We start from the raw sequence: 17,891 nt of genomic DNA on the forward strand, positions 1-17,891 counted from the left end.
GTCGGATAACTTTATGTCTGCATGCCATATATGTTGCGTGCATATATTGCATGAGCACAGATCAATGAAAATGTGGTCTCAAATTCTGAGTTGTTTCTCTGATTCCTACAAGCTCATGTCTGCCATTTATCGAGAGAGAGAGACGTGAAAATTCCGAATCTACCGGCACCCGTAAATGTACGTACTCCCTCCGTCCCATATTAGATGTCTCAAATTTGATCAAATATGGATGTATCTATGTTTAAAAGACGTTTAGATACATGTAATATTTCGACAACTAGTATGGGACAGAGAGGGAGTACTATATCTCGTTATTAGAAGATGCCGTTAAGAAAAATTGCCTCCCAGCTCATCATTTCTTGCGTTTGTGGAAAGAAGCGGAAGAAAATTACTCCAGGAATGAATTATCTGGTGGCCAAATTAAGGGGGGCAAGGGAAGGAGGGCCCGTTCTTTGTGTGTCCCTGCTTCCCCGTCCCGCGAGTGTCAGTGACCGAGTTGTGTGCTTCCCTTGGGCAATTCCTTCCGATGGATTTGGTTTCTCTCTCCTGTCAGTTTGCTAACTTTGCTTGCTTGCATTGCATGCATTCCGATTTCTCCTCCCCAACCCATGGATCGTTCCCATAACCTCCTCCTCTCCTCTCCTCCCATCATCTTATTACTGCTGTACTACTTTAGCTCCCCGGCCGGCCTAGCTCCAAGCTCATTGGGCCATGGATCTCATCTCCCAGCTCTAAGCTTGACCGCTTCTTGATCCGCCCGGCCACTTGAGAGTAGTCGTCCTAGTTGTTCGTCGTCCGTCCTTGGATCGATCGGGATCGAGGACGATCGCTGCAGCTTTCGCGATTAAATTGAGCTTCAGGTTAATTGGATCGATCGGTTCTTGCATTGCATTGCATATATTGGTGGATCGATCGACCGATCCGCCATGGACGATATGGTGGTGCTGAGTAGCAGCTCTACACGGCACAGCTGCAAGGTGTGCGGGAAGGGCTTCCCCTGCGGCCGGTCGCTGGGCGGCCACATGCGCTCCCACGCGCTGGCGGAGGTGGCAGCGGCAGCGGCGGTGGGAGAGGACGACGAAACCGATTCCGATGAGGAGGACGAGGAGCAGCGGCGTTGGACGATGCCCATCAGCGGGGCGCGGGCCTCCAACACCAACGCCAGTGGAGCGGGGTATGGCCTCAGGGAGAACCCCAAGAAGACGCGCCGGCTGTCGAGGTCCGCCGGTGCCGACGGCGCAATGGAGGAGGAGGATCAGGACGACATGCTGATCCCGCTCCCGACCGAGGCGGCGGTCATGGCGGCACCCAGGCGGAGGCGGCGCTCGATGCGCGTACCGGCGCCAGCTCCGGCCTTCGACAAGGAGCCCGAGGACGTCGCACTGTGCCTCATCATGTTGTCGCGCGACACCGCCGGCCTGTGCAACCTGCCATCGTCAGAATCATCAGAGAAAGGGGACGGCAGGAAGAAGCTCCTCGCGTACGACGGCTCGGACGACGACGTTCTCTACACCGAGATGACGAACAACAACAACAACAACAAGGCGGCTATTAGCAGCAGCGAGAATAATCCCAAGCGTGGACGGTATGAGTGCCCCGGCTGCGGCAGGGCGTTCCAGTCCTACCAAGCGCTCGGCGGCCACCGCGCCAGCCACAAGCGCATCAACAGCAACTGCTGCACGACCAAGGTCTTCCTCGATCAGCCGGAGCCCAGCGTGGACACCAACGTCTCCTCCTTCAGCACGCCCTCCTCCCCACCGCCATCGCCCCAAGCAATGGCGCCTGTCGTCGTCAAGCCAAAGAATAACGTCAAGTTCGAATGCCCCATCTGCTCCAAGGTCTTCGGCTCCGGGCAGGCGCTCGGCGGCCACAAGCGCTCTCACTCCATCGCCGGTGAGCTCTACGACCGCACCCACGCCGACGCCATCATTCTTGACGCCGACCAATCCTTGCTCGCTGCCGGCTTTCTTGATCTCAACCTGCCAGCTCCAGGAGTTCAGGATTGATTCAAGCACCCACGGCACGAGGTATGTACAGACAGACTCAGATTCAGATTTCATTCATTTCTTTGGAGATTCAGGTCTAATTAATGATTGCTCTTGGGGCAAATAAACAACACGTACTTGGTGCTCGATCTTCTCCTGTTCACCGAATTCTTCAACCAATTTCTTTGGTTCCTTTCTCATTAGATTGTTTTGCAGAGTGTAAATAAGCATAGAATTTTCTGAATTCCAGAAACCTGAGCTGATTCAATAAAATGCTTTCGGATTAGCTTACCACTTGAGTTCCGTATCCAAGTTAAATTCTTGCATGCCTTTCTTTCTAAGGTTTTTTATTTCTGTGCCCCTCGTTCCTCAGCTGTACTCAGTTATACTCGAGGCTAGAAAAAGTGCTCGCTGCTACACTTGTTCGTTTCGCGATTCCTCGCAAATGCCCTCACGGAGCACCTGCTAACGATCAAGCCCCTCTGACCGTTTGGTTCTGACGGGGGAGCCGCGGGGAGTGCTGACAGGTGGGCCCGGAGCCGCGTTTCTGGCGTGTGGGGCTACAAGGAGACAGTGCAAGCGGGCAGGTCTTAACGGGTCTCGTTACCTTACATGCGGGCCACGTCCTGACAGGTGGGTCGGTACACTTAACTTACATGTGGGGTTCCGAAAAAAAGTGACAGGTTGGTCCGTCGCCTATCTCTCTCATCCCTTTCCCAAATACGCTGCCGCCCCCGCCAAAATACGCCTCCGTGGGCTCGCCGGCGAGACTTGCGAAGGGAAGCCTATCTCTCTCATCCCTTTCCCAAATACGTCGCCGCTCCCGCCAAATACGCCTCCGTGGGCTCGTCGGCGAGACTTGCAAAGGGAAGCGGCGTCTACATAGCCTAATCGAAGAAAGCAAATTCTACCCGAAGCTACACTTGTTCGTTTTGCATAGAAATAAACTTTACAATCATAATTATGGAAGCGATGACATCAAAAGCAGTTCAATAAAGTGGTTCATCATCATAGAACAATTCATTATCATAGAACATGCAGTGCAAATTCTAACAATTAACGACATTCATATAAAACTTTACAATTAACGGAATTCATATAAAACGACGCGGCCGATCACTCCTGGCCGCCGGCTTCCTCCACCGCTGCCCCGCCAGGCTCGGCAGGCCCCTCCACAGGCGCCACCTCAGGCACGACATACGGGATGCCGTGCATCTGGCCGGCATGGGGGAACATGTTCGTCGTGTTGGTGTACACGTTGTACAACGTGAATGCGATAAACTCGCATCCGGCCACACCAGTACACGCGACCAAGGAGGTACTCGGCGTCGTTGTTGTTGGTGAGGTGCACTACGATGGCCGTGTCGACACCATCCTCTCGGAGCTGCTCCACGCGGTACATTGGAGGGCCTACAGCCTCCCGGTGTAAGAAACCGGTGTGGAGGAAGTCCCTGACCAGCACCATCGGGCTCCTGCTACTCGACATCGCCCGCACCTTGAGCGTACGCTCCACAAGCACGCCCGGTGGGAACAACCGCTCCTTCGTGAGGGGCGCCGGGTTGAAGGTGCGGCCTTGGAACGCCATTGCCCGTCGGTTAATACCACAGAAGAAGTGGAGAGAGGTCAAGATGTGTAGAAGAAGGAGAAGAATAGAAAGAACTACTTCCATGGCGCCAGGTTAAATAGCGATGGTAAGGGGAAGGGGAGTGGTTTCCGGTGATCAGTGTTAGTTGGTGGGCTTTGAAAGCGGTTTGCATGAATGCTTGGGGACTCTACGCCGGAGCGGTTTGACTTGCGGAGGCGTGCGCGGCGGCCTTGCATGGGAAACCGGCGGGCGTGGGCAGTTGCAGGGACTTGCATGGGAAACTGATGTGTTCCCGCGCGCCCTTTTGCCTTCAATATTCCTTAATTAATAGGGAGCTTGACTTGCAGAGGCGTGCTGAAGTCTCTCGAAAGAGCTCTGTGCCTATATATTCCGTGCCATCATTACGGCCTTTCATCTAGACTTCTTCCCTGATACCAAAGATCCATCGACATGGCGTGGTGGTCTGGGGACTCCTTCCAGTGCTCCTCCATTGAAGCACTGAATAGGGAGCTCGACGGAGAAAGTCCGTAGCGATGGACGGCATTCTTGACTTCATCGAACGAAGATGAAGTCCGTAGTAGGCGGCGTTGCACTGGCCGCCATGGTTGTGGACGCCGCCGGTCTCCACCACGGCGTCAAACTCCGACGCCGCCTCCGCCCTCGCCGCCGCAGACGGTACAAGTCTCCGTGGAAGTGCTCCGATCGTTGATCGGTCCACCAGAGACATGTACCAAGGCCTTGGAGAAGATCACCGGGAGCGTGGAATAAAATTCCATATGTAGTTTTCCTTTTTTATATATTTCTATATGTAATGCTGGAGAGATGAACTATATATATATGTGTATGTATGTATGTATTTTCAAGATTCATTCGGATTTCTATATGACCCACAAGAATCGTTGATAATGCAAAAACACTGAAAATAATAATGCAAAAACACTGAAAATAATAATGCAAAAACACTGAAAATAATGATGCAACAAACACTGAAAAAACGTGAGTTTGATTACAAGAACCGGAAGGAGATTCTCTGACGTAGCCTCCCCTGACATAGAGTCACTGACATGTGGGGTTGTCAGGCAGGAGGCCCACCTGCCAGTGACCAAACTGCAGGCTAACGTACGTCAGGGCATCCATGTCCGAACCGGCCATAACTATCAGTGTCAGGTGGCGGGCTTTTCTTGACCCGCCACTGATAGGGTCTCATCCAATTTTCAAGTGTTATGTCCAAAACGTTTGTAAATAAAGGTTTAGCACATATACGGAAAAAAATTTGGTAACCTTACATGTTACTTGTTCTTCTCAAAGAATTTCAAAATTTCTGGAGCAATTTTACTATATTTCGTACATATTTTGGATTTTCACCACATTTCGTCACTAAATGAAAACTCACTTTTTTCAATACATTTACGATAAGAAATTAATTTAAGAAAGGTCCATTGGACCCATTGTAACCCATTAGAATGCGAACACATAGGTTTCAATGAAAATTAAATGTTTTATACCTTGATTACTGTGATTTACACTTAACTCAATACTATAATAATGTTAATAATATGAAATATTTGTCCGAAAATTATGATTTTCTGCAAGTGTCAATATTTAGTGACACATTCATCACGTAAAAAAAATCAGAGCATTATCTAAATGTCGCAATGTACTTCATGTACATTGCCCCACATCTCTTTGAGGTGTTAGAGAAATGAACTCATTTTGACATTTGGATTTAAAACTTTGTCCAAAATCTTGTAAAATTTGGCACACTAAGCACATTTGGTATGTATTGCATGTATGCAAAAAGCATTTTCAATTTGGACGTGTTTTCATATTTTTTCTGAATTTCAAATTCAGTTAAATTTGTTGTGTTTGGGCCAAAATGATACAACATACATGATTTGAAGTTGTGGAACAGCTATTGGAAATATGCAAACATTGTTAGTACTTGACTCCTCGAAGAAAAGTTCAAAAAAACTCTTTACTTTTGCAGATTTGAATGGATTTGAGTGGAATTAAATCCTGGTCAACGCGGAGTCAACTTTCTCAAATGGGTTTGAAATTTCACCAGTGTTCTTAACTTTTGATGTACTTTCTATTGGTGCAATCAGAAAATAATTTGAAGAATGTCGAATCTTGGGGGTTCTTCCAACTGCGGCCATTTTGGTGTGCTGGGACAGCCGAATGTGCCTATTTTTTCCCTGGTCAACTAAAGTCAACCTTCACAAAACAAGTTGAAATTTGGTCATCTTGCATAAATTTTCATTCCGATTCCATTTGTGCAGTCTGAAATCAATTTGGAGCAAGTTCACTTTCTAAGCTTCCTCCAAAATTGTCCATTTGGGTGGGTTGGTACAGTCAAATGTCTATAAATTCCCTGGTCAAGAAAAGTCAACCTTCTCAAAACATATTAAAATTTGGTAATTTTGCATAACTTTCCATTCGATATACATTTGTGGAGTCAGAAATCAATTTGGAGGAAGTAAAATTGCGAAAGAAATTCATAGGAAATTATAACTGCCGATAACAGTACATGCCCAGGTTCAGATAAAGAGCAACAACCTGCTCTTGATCAGTACAAATAGATAGTCTTCGAACAACATACATTAAAATCAACATGGATTAAACAGAACACAACATCAACATGGATTAACCCCCCCTTTTGGAAGACCTGAGCCATCTACAGCGTCAGCAAAATAGGGGAACTCATGGAGGCGAGTGAGATCTCCTCGCGGTATTCCAGAACCACCATAGTTCAGATAAGCTTCATCATCTGAACAAGAATCAGAGTAGTCCCTGTTGTTGTGGTCAGAACCATCAGTAAGAAGATGAAACCTATCGACCACTTCATGGACGTGGACGATGACCCCGAACGACACATCACGTCAGGTTTCTGGTTCTGCCCCCGCTGCAATTGAATCATCAATGAGCTCATCAGCATATTCAGGAGCTGGTTGTGTGGCCAAACAAGGCACTCTCATCAGCAACCGCTTCGGGATGGCACAAGGATCACGCATTCATGCCCTGAGCTTCACGCAGCGCGGATCAGTCCTACGCAGAATTGTCACGAACTTGCCTCCTAGATGATTAATCAAATTCTTCACATATTCAATCTCTTGCGCATCCTCCATCAGTCCATCCAAGCTAAGCACACAGCTAAAAGGCAGTTTTGATTCCTCTCCAAGGAAGATGGAGCTCCAGGGGCGAAACGAGATGTCGTCGGCAGGGCACCTGATGCGCATCGATTGCACCACCGCTGCCGTGCAATCATCACTCGAATCAAAGCGAATCAGAAAGTTGGCGGGCGCAAGACATACCGTGATGCGCACTCCCCTTTTGAAGTTGCAGCGCTGCTTCAGAGCTGCCATGACCTCTTCAGCCGAAGTGGCCGGCGGATTGAGCGCTGATCCTGTATGGATGGTAGCAACGATGGCTTTACCTCGCAGCCTTCTCTTCCATTCCGGAGGTACGAGAAATCACTATCTCGGCCACATCAGGCCGGATATCAGGCTCCCCGCGGCAAAATAGCTCCTCCTCGAATCGGCGGCAGCTACCGACGTTGTGGTACGGAGGTGGGTTAGTGCTCGTCATCGTCGCCTCCCGTTCGTTTCTACACACCTACTAGCCGCAGCGCCGTCGCCGTCCTCCGCCGATTTAGGGTTCTGGTCAGGATTTGGGCGAGAGTAAAGGAAAGCAAGAGTAAAGGAGAGTAAGTAGGCTCCACATGTAAGGAAAGATGACACTGGCCCCGCCTGTCATCTGAAGTCTCGTCCCACCTGTCATCCTTTGGCTCGGCCCACCTGTCATCCTCTAGTTCGGTCCCAACGGTCAGCCTTTCCTCGGCCCACCTGTCATTAACGATGACCGCCCCACCTGTCAGGACGCACTGACGTAGCCCACATGTAAGGTAACCAGACCCGTTAAGACCTGCCCGCTTGCACTATCTCCTCGCAGCTCCACACGCCAGAAACGCGGCTCCGGCCCCACCTGTCAGCACTCCCCGCGGCCCCGTGAGGGCATTTGCGAGGAAGCAGAAAGCGAACAAGTCTAGAAGCGAGCACAGTTTTGAGGCCTGAGTATTTCTGAGTACAGCTAAGTGATGAGGGGCACGGAAATAAAAAACCCTTCTTTCTATGCATTGCTGCCTCTCTATCTAGCCATAACAATTTGCTCAAGTAGAACCGATGATGCATGCTCCATCAATGCAAGAGCACCGTCGCTCGTGGTGGTGGTGGTGGTTGGTTGGTTACATTATGCAAGACAGAAGCAACAAGAGGACCACTTGTCCCCTCTTTGTTTCTCTCTCTCTCTTCATTTCTCTATCTGCGAGGAGTATACCTGACACAGGAAATGCATACAGAGCGGTGCACTGAGCAAGCAAAAGCCCCAAATATGTGAGCCAGCAACCAACCAGAACAAACAAAATGTTTACTCAACAGACTGATGCAACAACATAACCCAGTGGTGAAATGATTGATTACACAGTGAAACAACCGGCAGGCAGCAGTAAAGGCCAGAGATTGGTGCCAAATAAAATTCGGTACAGGTGCTCGCCTGCCCACCAGAACACAGGACTAGCCTTTCTCACTAATAACCACCTGCTTTAGCAATCCTTCGTCACAGTAGTTTCTGCCTTCCTGTCTAAAAAGCGACGATGTACTATGAAGAATATGTATTCGAGAGATGTCATTGATTATTTTGTAAAAGAAATTGTCTATAATCCGAAGCACTACACTAGTAATTGTTTTTGAGGTTGAATAAAGTTTCAAGTGATTGTTAGGTAAAAGCCAGATGCTAATCAATCATTGTCTCCCAAAGCGTTGTGTTCTTCACGTCCCTTTCTTTGGTCATCCTTTTTTTAAGCTTTGGGGAGCATGCAGGAGTGTAAAGTGTAAACACACTGATGGGCTGCGAAGGGGAGTGTGTTCCATTCATTGCAAGATGCCAATCACAGAGTCAGCAGATCAAGATGAACTTGCTACATATCAGTACTCCCTCCGATACATAAAAAACGTCATCCATTTTATACTAAGTTAGTACAAATTTTATACTATGTGGACGACATTTTTTATGGATCGGAGGGAGTACCATTTTTAGCTTGACATATTTTCAACTTAGCTTTTACATTGTTCAAGTCAGTAATACATCAATCCAGTTATTCACATACTAACATGCATGCCCAATTGAGATTAGATGAGCTAGTGCACTAGTGGCAAGCCAAATCTTGCGTGCCAAGGAAACAACAGCCGCATTCTTTTGTTTTTGCAAAGTTTGGCGAGAACATGAATCCATGACGACCGGGTGTTAATGCTAATATCTAACCAATTTCTAGCCAGACAGTAGCTGCATCCTTGTAATAGTTTAGCAAAATAAGGCTATTAACCAAACATGCTTTAGTTGCTTTCATTTCGTAACACATCATAAGCATTTAGCCTGGATGTATGACCATACCAAAACCAATAAACAAGAGTTTCAAACCTTGTTGATTCTACCTGATGGTCGCAATTACAAAATTCAGTCCATCACTAAATGAATGAGGTCCCCTAAATGACTATGTCAATGCTTAAAAGTTTCAGAGAAACTAGGACATTACTACATCCTTGGGTCCAACTCCAAGGTAAGTTATCTGTGGGAGAAAAGGAAATGATGAAGCAAACTACACATACATGAGACTTGTGAAGCATCAAGGAGAATCCTATTAGTGGCTCCAAACAGGCAAAAAAAAAATCTGTTGCGACCAGGTCGTTCCCTGGGCCATATCGAGCCAGCGCCATCTATCCTAGCAGGGCATTCAGGTGGAGTTGAGATCCGTTCTTCTGATTAGTATTAGTTGGGCTTTTGTGATTGAGATCGGATGGCACTCAATTGGGTCCATCGCTGGGGTGGTACGACTGGGTCATATAAGATTCCCTTCAACGGATCTGTGCTCTCGAAAAAGAACATATGTTCTTGCTTGAGCTGAAGCAATGCCGTTGCTCCATTGAATGTTGCAGCATGGTCAAACCTATTTTCTGCACAGATCCAGATCTGCAGCAAATGTGTGATCCGGAAACCACATGCTCCCGCATTGCGACACCTGGAGCGTGTATGTGTGCAGCTGGAGCTTAAGAGTTAAGAGTAGCCAATAGAGACAGCCATGAACCCCAAATTGGGAGCCTTTGACCATGCAGGTTGGCGATCACAGCTTGCACAGGCAAAGAACTCTTAACCAACAAACTTGTTGACCTCTGGGTTATTTTAGCCAATGCTCACTGCATTAATATTATCTTGGAGCAAAGCTAAGGCCCTATTTGTTTGGTCTTCTGTTTCAGTTTTTGGTGTTTCTAGCAATCTCGAAAACACTTCTCCCGTTTACACATCAAACTGAGAAGCATCTCCAGACGTGTTTCTCAGCTAGAAGCACCAAAAACACGTCCGGAGGTGCTTCTCAGCTTCATGTGTAAACAGGAGAAGTGTTTTTGAGATTGTTAAAAGCACCAAAAGCTGAAACAGAAATCCAAACAAACAGGGCCTAAGAATACTGCCCCCGCTAGGCCGCTATAAATGTAACTAGACAAGGTTGATCAGTCGCTGAGCAAGATCACATCCACATCAGCTAGGCTTCATTTCTTTTTAAGCAGGCTAAACTTGGATCTTACCTTTCAAATAACTAGATGATATCCCGCGCGTTGCCGCTGGAATGTGTGGGGACAAAAAAATCTAGACATAAATGATCTATACTTTGTATACATTCTAAGGAAACTTTTGCAACACGGAAAGATATTTTTCCAGTGTGGTTGTTAAATGATTAATATAGGATACTAACAAACTTTAGGAAGTTCAAACAATATACCATAAGTAAATTGCATGCAACCCAGGATGTACTGTATGAAAAATAGTTAAGAGAATAAAGCATACTAGTTGTGTACGGGACCTTCGCCGCGCAGCTGGCAAAATTGAATTGGTTTATGGATTATGCTAATTTTGCTGCGTGTGATGGCACAATTGGACTCGTCTAATTTTCACATGATCATAGCTCAAGCTTGCATGCTGATTTAGGGAAAGTGTTCAAAACAAGAAGACAGGTAAAACAAGCCACGCCTTAGCCATCTTCATGCCAGTTGCATTGGAGTTAGCAGTGCAATGTACGGATACTGAATTCCTAAAACTCTCTAATGTTAGAGTAAGAATAATAGTGCACAGTCAGCAGGCTGTAAGCCTTCCACGTCAGAGAAAAGCCGATCTGGAGGAGAGAACGGTGCGGGCGCTCCGTGAATCGCCCGGCTATAGCACAAGAAACGAAAAGCAACCACCCGCTTGCAGCCCGATGCGGGCGCCAGGGTCGGCGATTCGATCCTGTGCATCTCCGTGGCCTCCCTCGCTTCTCATTCCACCGCCGCGCGCCAAATTCTCCGTTTCCTCACCCCAAATCAGTTCTTGCGTGCCAAATCGAACCTCTAGAACCTCCAAATCGCCACTTCCCGAACCCTAGAATTGCCGCCAGCGCCGCATCAAGGAGATGGGTCAGCACAACGCGTTCGCCGGCGCCTCATCTCATTCTTCCAGTGGCGCCTCAGCTCGCCCTCCGCCGCCGATTTCTCAGTTCGTCTCGCCGCAGCCTAAGCCCGTCCGGAGGGCGCCTCTTCCTGTCCTGCCTTCGGTCTTTCCTTCCACACACACGGACCAAGCATTTCGATCCCACCACGACCAGCAGTTCATGACAGCCTCCTCTGCTGTTCTGCTCTGCACCATGCTGCCTCGCCGGGCTGCAGTAATAACTGGGCAAATTCTTCGGCTGAAGGTCCTTGCTGGGAACTGCATGTACTCATTGGTGGCTGTGGCTCTACATCTGCTAGTTAATCTTCATTTATACACAATGCTAGTTTGCTATGTTCCTCTTTCTGCTCAATTCCCTAATTTGTTCAGTATTTTATCTGACTGCCTGAAGTGTTTTAAGTAGTAGTATATAGAGAAGCATGCCATTCTTGATCATTTCCATTTGTATATATCAAATTTGGTTGAGCTGACAAAGTTTTACGACCATGGCTGCAGGCGTAAGTCTTCTGGAGAAGGAGGTGCTAATGTTATAGCCACAAAGATGCAGTTTATCGTGGATCACAAAAGATGATGTGCACATGCAAGCATTAAGTACTTAAATATTTAATAGAGCCAAGTTAATAGCAAACCTATTATACTACAGCCGGCTGTAAGGGCATCTTCAACAATTGTTACTACACGGATACCAAAAAATACTAGACCAATGAGAACAAGACTTGAATAAAATAAATAGGTAGTGGTTACTTGAAGAAGTAACAGGCTCTACGCGGGTACCAAGAAAAAAAAGATGACATATGGGTCCTCAAGAAAGAGAAGAAAATAAAAATTAAAAATATATACTCAAGAAGAGAGAGAAGAGAATTAGTAATAATCACCATTGAAGATGCCCTAAGATGGCTTTAAGGTGACATGGAAGACTAGTACAACCAGCAGCCAGGTGTACTATTAATCTTGCTCTTAATGGTCAGAAGAATGCAGGCAGCAGCAATAAATTATTCATGTTTTCTGCAGATACTTTCAAATGCAGAGGCCTTCCTCCGATAAAGATACTGAAGATGATAGTCATATGGCAAACAATGCTGAGTTCTGGAGATCTTTAAATTCTTTGGTAGAAGGTGCAAGGAAGGAAGGCACACAAAATCATCAGCCCCGTCACAAGAATATTGAGTGACAAAAGGCAGATTTTTTTTTGTGAGATAATTAGCTGATTTAACATATACACCATGACATAAATATTGTTTCTTCTACAACTCAAAATAATTTCCAGATACACTGTTAAAATTAGTACAGAAGTTTTTTAGCCAATGGCATGGCATGCGTCTCCTAGAAGTAGCGAGCCAATCAGTTGAACTATCCCTACCTGCAAAGTCTAGGCATACAAGGAACTAAAATTGTGAGACAATAGTCAGCCAAATGTGTACATTGAGGCCATTCTTCGGGACTCTTCAGGACATGGAGACACACGACAGATAGATATCATAAAGATTCCCTAACCTGCATCTTCGCGAGCAACACTGTTTCTGAAACCCTTGAAAAGCAATCTGCTAACTCACCACAAACCGAAAACGGGGTAGCCCCACTGTACCCAAAGACAGAACACTTTCAGGGATGACAGGAGATACAAATCGCCGCTATATGGTTAGTCCTCGCAAAGCAAAATCCGCCACCAACACTCCAGACGCAAGAAGGAATCGATCCCTGTTATCGCTCAAGCATAGCATGTGCATACATGTTTTTACAGGAAACGGAAACCGATCCGACACGATTGATTTCAAATCAAACCTTCCATCTGTCTATTTCTTTCTACGCTATTGATGAAGTGATTAATCACAACTTGATTTTCTGCATTCCCAATGAAAATCGGAGAAGATAGATCAGCAGCAATCCATCAAACATAACAGAGAAGATGAAGAACATGGAGAAATCAACCTATGGAATCCGTCAATCATAAGCATGCATATACACGTGCTTGTACAGGAAAATCAAAAAGGAATAACCAGAGAATCGACGAACAGAAGATCGATTTCTAAGCGACGAACAAGACCCTCGCGGCTCCCCATGGCTCTGCCGCCTCATGAGTGGCGGCCCTCGGCCTCAAAGCCGCTCCACGCGGGGCAGCACCCTGAAGCACCCGTCTCAGCCTCGACCTACGGGCGGCGGCGGCGCCTCGCATCACGCCCACGGCAGCAGGCAGCAGTGACGGGATCTCCTCGACGACGACCTCACGACTTCCCACGCGACGACTTCTTCCTCCCGGCGGGCTAGACAACATGGCGGCGTCCGCCGTTTCTCTCGAGGACCTCGAGAGTGGCGACCTCCAGCATGGTGGCGGCCCTCCGGCGCAACTCTTGGCCCTGCACCGAGTCGGGCCTATGCATCACAGCATCAATAGAAACAGCAGGCCTATAAATAGCAAGCTGCAGAAAACCCCAGAACCCAACCAACCGAGTACCGACCTGACAGCCACCAGCGCACGCAGTCCACGACGTTCTAAGAACAGTGCACAGAACGGAAAATTCTAGTTTACCGGAGCCGTGACCTGCCGGAGCTTAATCCACCGTTCAACCTCTCGTGGTTTCGTAGATTTTTGTTACCTATAGCTAACTATCCAGACATGGGTCCCAGGCCTAGATGGGATCATGGGACGTGGTTGCTAGTTGGAGAAAGCAACGATACACTAACACATTTTGATTTTTTTACAAATTATTTGAGTGTCTAAACGAATTCAGAATTTGATGAAAATTTGAGGATTTGTTTAAGATGGTTTTTCCCACCTAGAGTAAAAGTTTCAAAAAAAATCGAGCAAGTTCAAAATCTCGGCCGATCTCCACCGATACTAGTTTTACACTAACGCGTTTTGATAGTTGTACAAATTATTTGGTAGTCCAAACGGACTCAGAATTTGATGAAAATTTGATGGCTGGTTTGAGATGGTGTTTCCGACCTGCAGAAAAAGTTTCAAAAATTTTGGAGCAGATTCAAAATGAAACTTTCATTGAAACAATAGTGTTGCAAGTTCAAAACGACAAAGTTGAAAAATGATGTGTTTTACAAAGGTTTGAAATAAATTATAACTATTGAAACGTTAGTGTCCTAAGGATTGCCGATTTTAACATTGGTTTCTCAATGAAACATTTTTATACAATTTCAATCATATAGGAATAAGTTCAAATCTTGCCGATTGAAACAGCAGTGTTTCAATAAACTTTCATATATACAGTCAATATAAATATTTGTGTCTCAATATAACTAGTGTTTCAATGTTAGTTCAATGTTTGACCATTGGAATAATGATCGGTGCTAACGAAATTGCAATGACTTGTCAATGAAGGTTCGATGGTACACACATATTTTTTAAATGATTTATCAATCAAACAATCGCATGTTTGGATTTTCAGTGAGGTATTTTTAAAATTTCAAAGCTAGCAGTAACTAGCCATAAATGCTCGCATGCATGCAGTGGTCAGAGCTAGCGTTAAAGTGCAAAGCAATTAATTACTTTCCTATGCATGCACTGTGGTTGGTCCCGTGCCTGCACCTGCATGTGGTAGGGACAGCCGGACCACATCTTCGGATGGAACCTGTTTAGGAACCTAAACAGCACGAATCTTGACGAAACTTTATGGTGGATAAAACTCCGGTAGTTCTGGCTCCCGTAAAAAAATCGCTTTACGCACAGGACACGCGGCGAGCAACCCACAACACCCCAACGGACAGCACACCCGAGACGAATCGGTCTGCATGAGACCTCGTCGCCCAACCAACTGAAAGTGGCCCCTCCACCGTCCAACCAGCCCGCCACGCAATTAATTCCGCACCCAACTCGCCGACAGAAACGACCAGCACACCAGCGCCATGCATAAAGGGCCACCATCAGAGACTGAAACAGCTCACACATCGGTGCACACAACCGAACGGCAAGGCAGAACCACAACAGAAGCCACAGTAACCGGCGGTGGCAACGCAGGCGTAAATATTCCTGCTGCTACAGTACAGGTGAAAGCGACCCGCAAACTCACGAAAATGCGAAGAAACCTGCCGGCCGTAATGTTTGTATCTTATAAGAAAAAAAATGTAATCAAGGAAATGGATCTATAGTTGCAGACCTGCGAAATAAAGTTCTGTAGTTGAAACCGTTGTCTTCTTATTACGTGGCCCGCTGCTTATTATAAAGAGGTAATAACACATTGCGCAAGCAGTTTAGTACAACAAGTTGCAAAATGAGGTCAGGTGATACACTAACTTGATTTGCGGGTGCACGTTTGGTCATTTGGCCCATTGGTTGACTTGTTCATTTTACGCAAAGCCCCCCACGCAATTTCTCTTACACAAAATCGACCAAACTATCAATGTTTTCACGTTCATCAACATATTCTTAACATAGTGAGCTCATCTGGGAACCGCCGTTGGCCACCTGCAATTGACAAACCCCGAAGCTTAAAATTACCGACTTGCGAGTGAATCCGCGGCAGCGTTTTACAACTACAAGAATCGTCCAAGGGAAGCAAATTAATAACGCATGTGCCAACCTCCGTTGTACACCACACAACGTTCCGAATGCGCGGCCAACGATGCCGCCGCCACGGGCCGCGACAAGGCGCATGGCACTGCGGCTGAAACTCATCGCCATCGTTTGCATATCCTGCCCGCGGCCTTCGAGGCGCTGGGGTCCCCGTGCCTCGTGAGGCACAGGCCGTGGATGCGGTTCCTGTTTGTGGGTGTAGGTCGCCATGCTCGCCGCCATCGACACGCTCATCGTGGACACCGTCATGGGGTAGGACCAACGCCAAGAGGGCTGCGGCCGTGACGGACGAGCCGACACATGGTGGTGATCGCGCCCGGAGACCTAGAGATGTCGTCCTCGTCCGATGGGCACGACGTGCATCACATGTAAATTGATTCAAAGGTTTTTTTGTGTAAGCGAAAAGTTGTGGGGGGTTTTGCATAAAATGGACAAGTAAACTGGCGTGCCACATATCGCCCCCACATTGGTTAATCAAACGTGCACCCGCAAATCAAGTTAGTGTACCACCTGGCCCCATTTTACAACTTGTTGTACTAAACTGCTCACGCAATACAAGTTCTTGTACCTACCGTGTTATTACCTCTATTATAAACTATACTCTGCAAACAAACCGTCCACAAGTGCAAATATGAACACATATGGTACTCAGAGAACAACTCTAATATATGAAAGAAAACTTAGAGAAATTGTACGGGACTGAAAAATGTGTAATCGAGAGGGCGGTCATTAAGTCCTTTATTTTCTCCGGAACACTATCAATCACTCGTTCTTCTGCAAAATCTATGCATTAAGACAACTGGACAAACGAACGGGTTTACATGCTAAAAAGAACCATTTGTATCTCACCTTGATCCACCGCATTCATCGTCGGCAAAGGAACCAACATCAGGAGTCAGGAGATGTATATTGAAATTGGGAAGATGAAGAGTATTGGGGACATCAGCAAACCACCATGAAGAAGAGTGGTCTTGAATTCATGAGAGCTTCAGAGATGGAAGCTAGATGCAAACAACAAAAGTAGTAATAAAATCTAAGATGCATGTGCTCATGGATTGTAAATAAGGAAATTAAAACATAGAGAGGTTGTGTAGCAATGGAGCACCCACTTTTCAGCAACATCTAGCCCTTGCAAACAAAACATCGAGCACCTTTCACGCTGGAGGGTAATCTGAGAAATTAAAAACACTAACCGAAATGCCGAAATGTCCGTGCGTTGCCACGGAATACGCTAAAAAATATGCAACCTTGCAGCTACAAGGTGACCATCAGAATAGTAGATATTAGGCACTGCGCTGCAGTTGAGTGTTATGAAAAAATTCAACAAAGTCAAACATGAATCAGTCCCATCTTATCGTTTGCAGCATGAACCTAACGTATGCAAGTCGTGATCCAGAGAAAAAAAATTCATATCGACTGGAATCTGGTCCAAACAAAAAAAAAGGCATCTTCAGTTCTTGATCAAGAGAAAAATTGCATCCTAGTCAATCAGAGATTTGCACGCCCGACATCCAAGAAAAAATAGATAGGATAGAATATAGGATGTATAGTTCATCCTATAAATGAACTGGATGTATCATTCAATTCCAGATCTTGAACATGGTAAGAACAAAAGGAAAATCAAAAAGCTATTTATTTGTAGAAAGAGAAGAATAGTTTGTAGCTCTTTTTTACTGGAAGTCTGATGCAGGCATTTTTTTTGTAACAAAGCACAGAGCTATCTGGTTTATTTTTTGTGGTAATATGTCAAAGTCAAAAGGCTATTTATAGCCAGCAACACTCTACTCTAGCCCATCTTTCGGTGAGTCTACACACCTCAACAGAAAGCATCGGATCACCAGTCTTGTTAAATGCCATGTTCTTACTTCCATGGGAGTTGTAATAGATAATATTTTGCCGCGCCGTCAAATAAAGCATTTCTCCAATTTTTATGTCCAGTAGGTCTTTTGTTCTTTCACCCTCTGGCACAAAGAACAAACATTTTTTTATGACTGATAACTAAGCAGAAAGACGCATGCTAGTTTTCACGCCAACGGGATCAGGGGTGAGAGAACTTTTTTCAGGGAAGAGACATATATTCAGTACAGATAACAGCACCATTGCAATCCTTATACAATATAAAGGTTAAATTCGATGGAAACCCTTGTACACACGATCTACATTTAGTCTTGCATAGCATGCCATTTCCGCGCTGCTGTATCACTCTCTTCTACTTTTGCTTAAACTAACACCTCAGAATAGACAACCATCGTAGGTACGCCCGGGGCAT

At 46.2% G+C, this 17,891-nt stretch overlaps 1 protein-coding gene across 1 annotated transcript; it reads left to right on the forward strand.

Moving 5' to 3' along the window:
• Positions 1-583: 583 nt before the first annotated feature.
• On the forward strand, positions 584-2,238 carry LOC100834555 (zinc finger protein ZAT5). The gene has a single exon (XM_003559688.3). The coding sequence runs from the start codon at positions 927-929 to the stop codon at positions 2,004-2,006; it is 1,080 nt and encodes a 359-aa protein (XP_003559736.2). The 5' UTR covers positions 584-926; the 3' UTR covers positions 2,007-2,238.
• Positions 2,239-17,891: the final 15,653 nt, after the last annotated feature.

This window comes from Brachypodium distachyon, chromosome 1 (assembly GCF_000005505.3).
Source record: "Brachypodium distachyon strain Bd21 chromosome 1, Brachypodium_distachyon_v3.0, whole genome shotgun sequence".
Classification (NCBI taxonomy): domain Eukaryota; kingdom Viridiplantae; phylum Streptophyta; class Magnoliopsida; order Poales; family Poaceae; genus Brachypodium; species Brachypodium distachyon.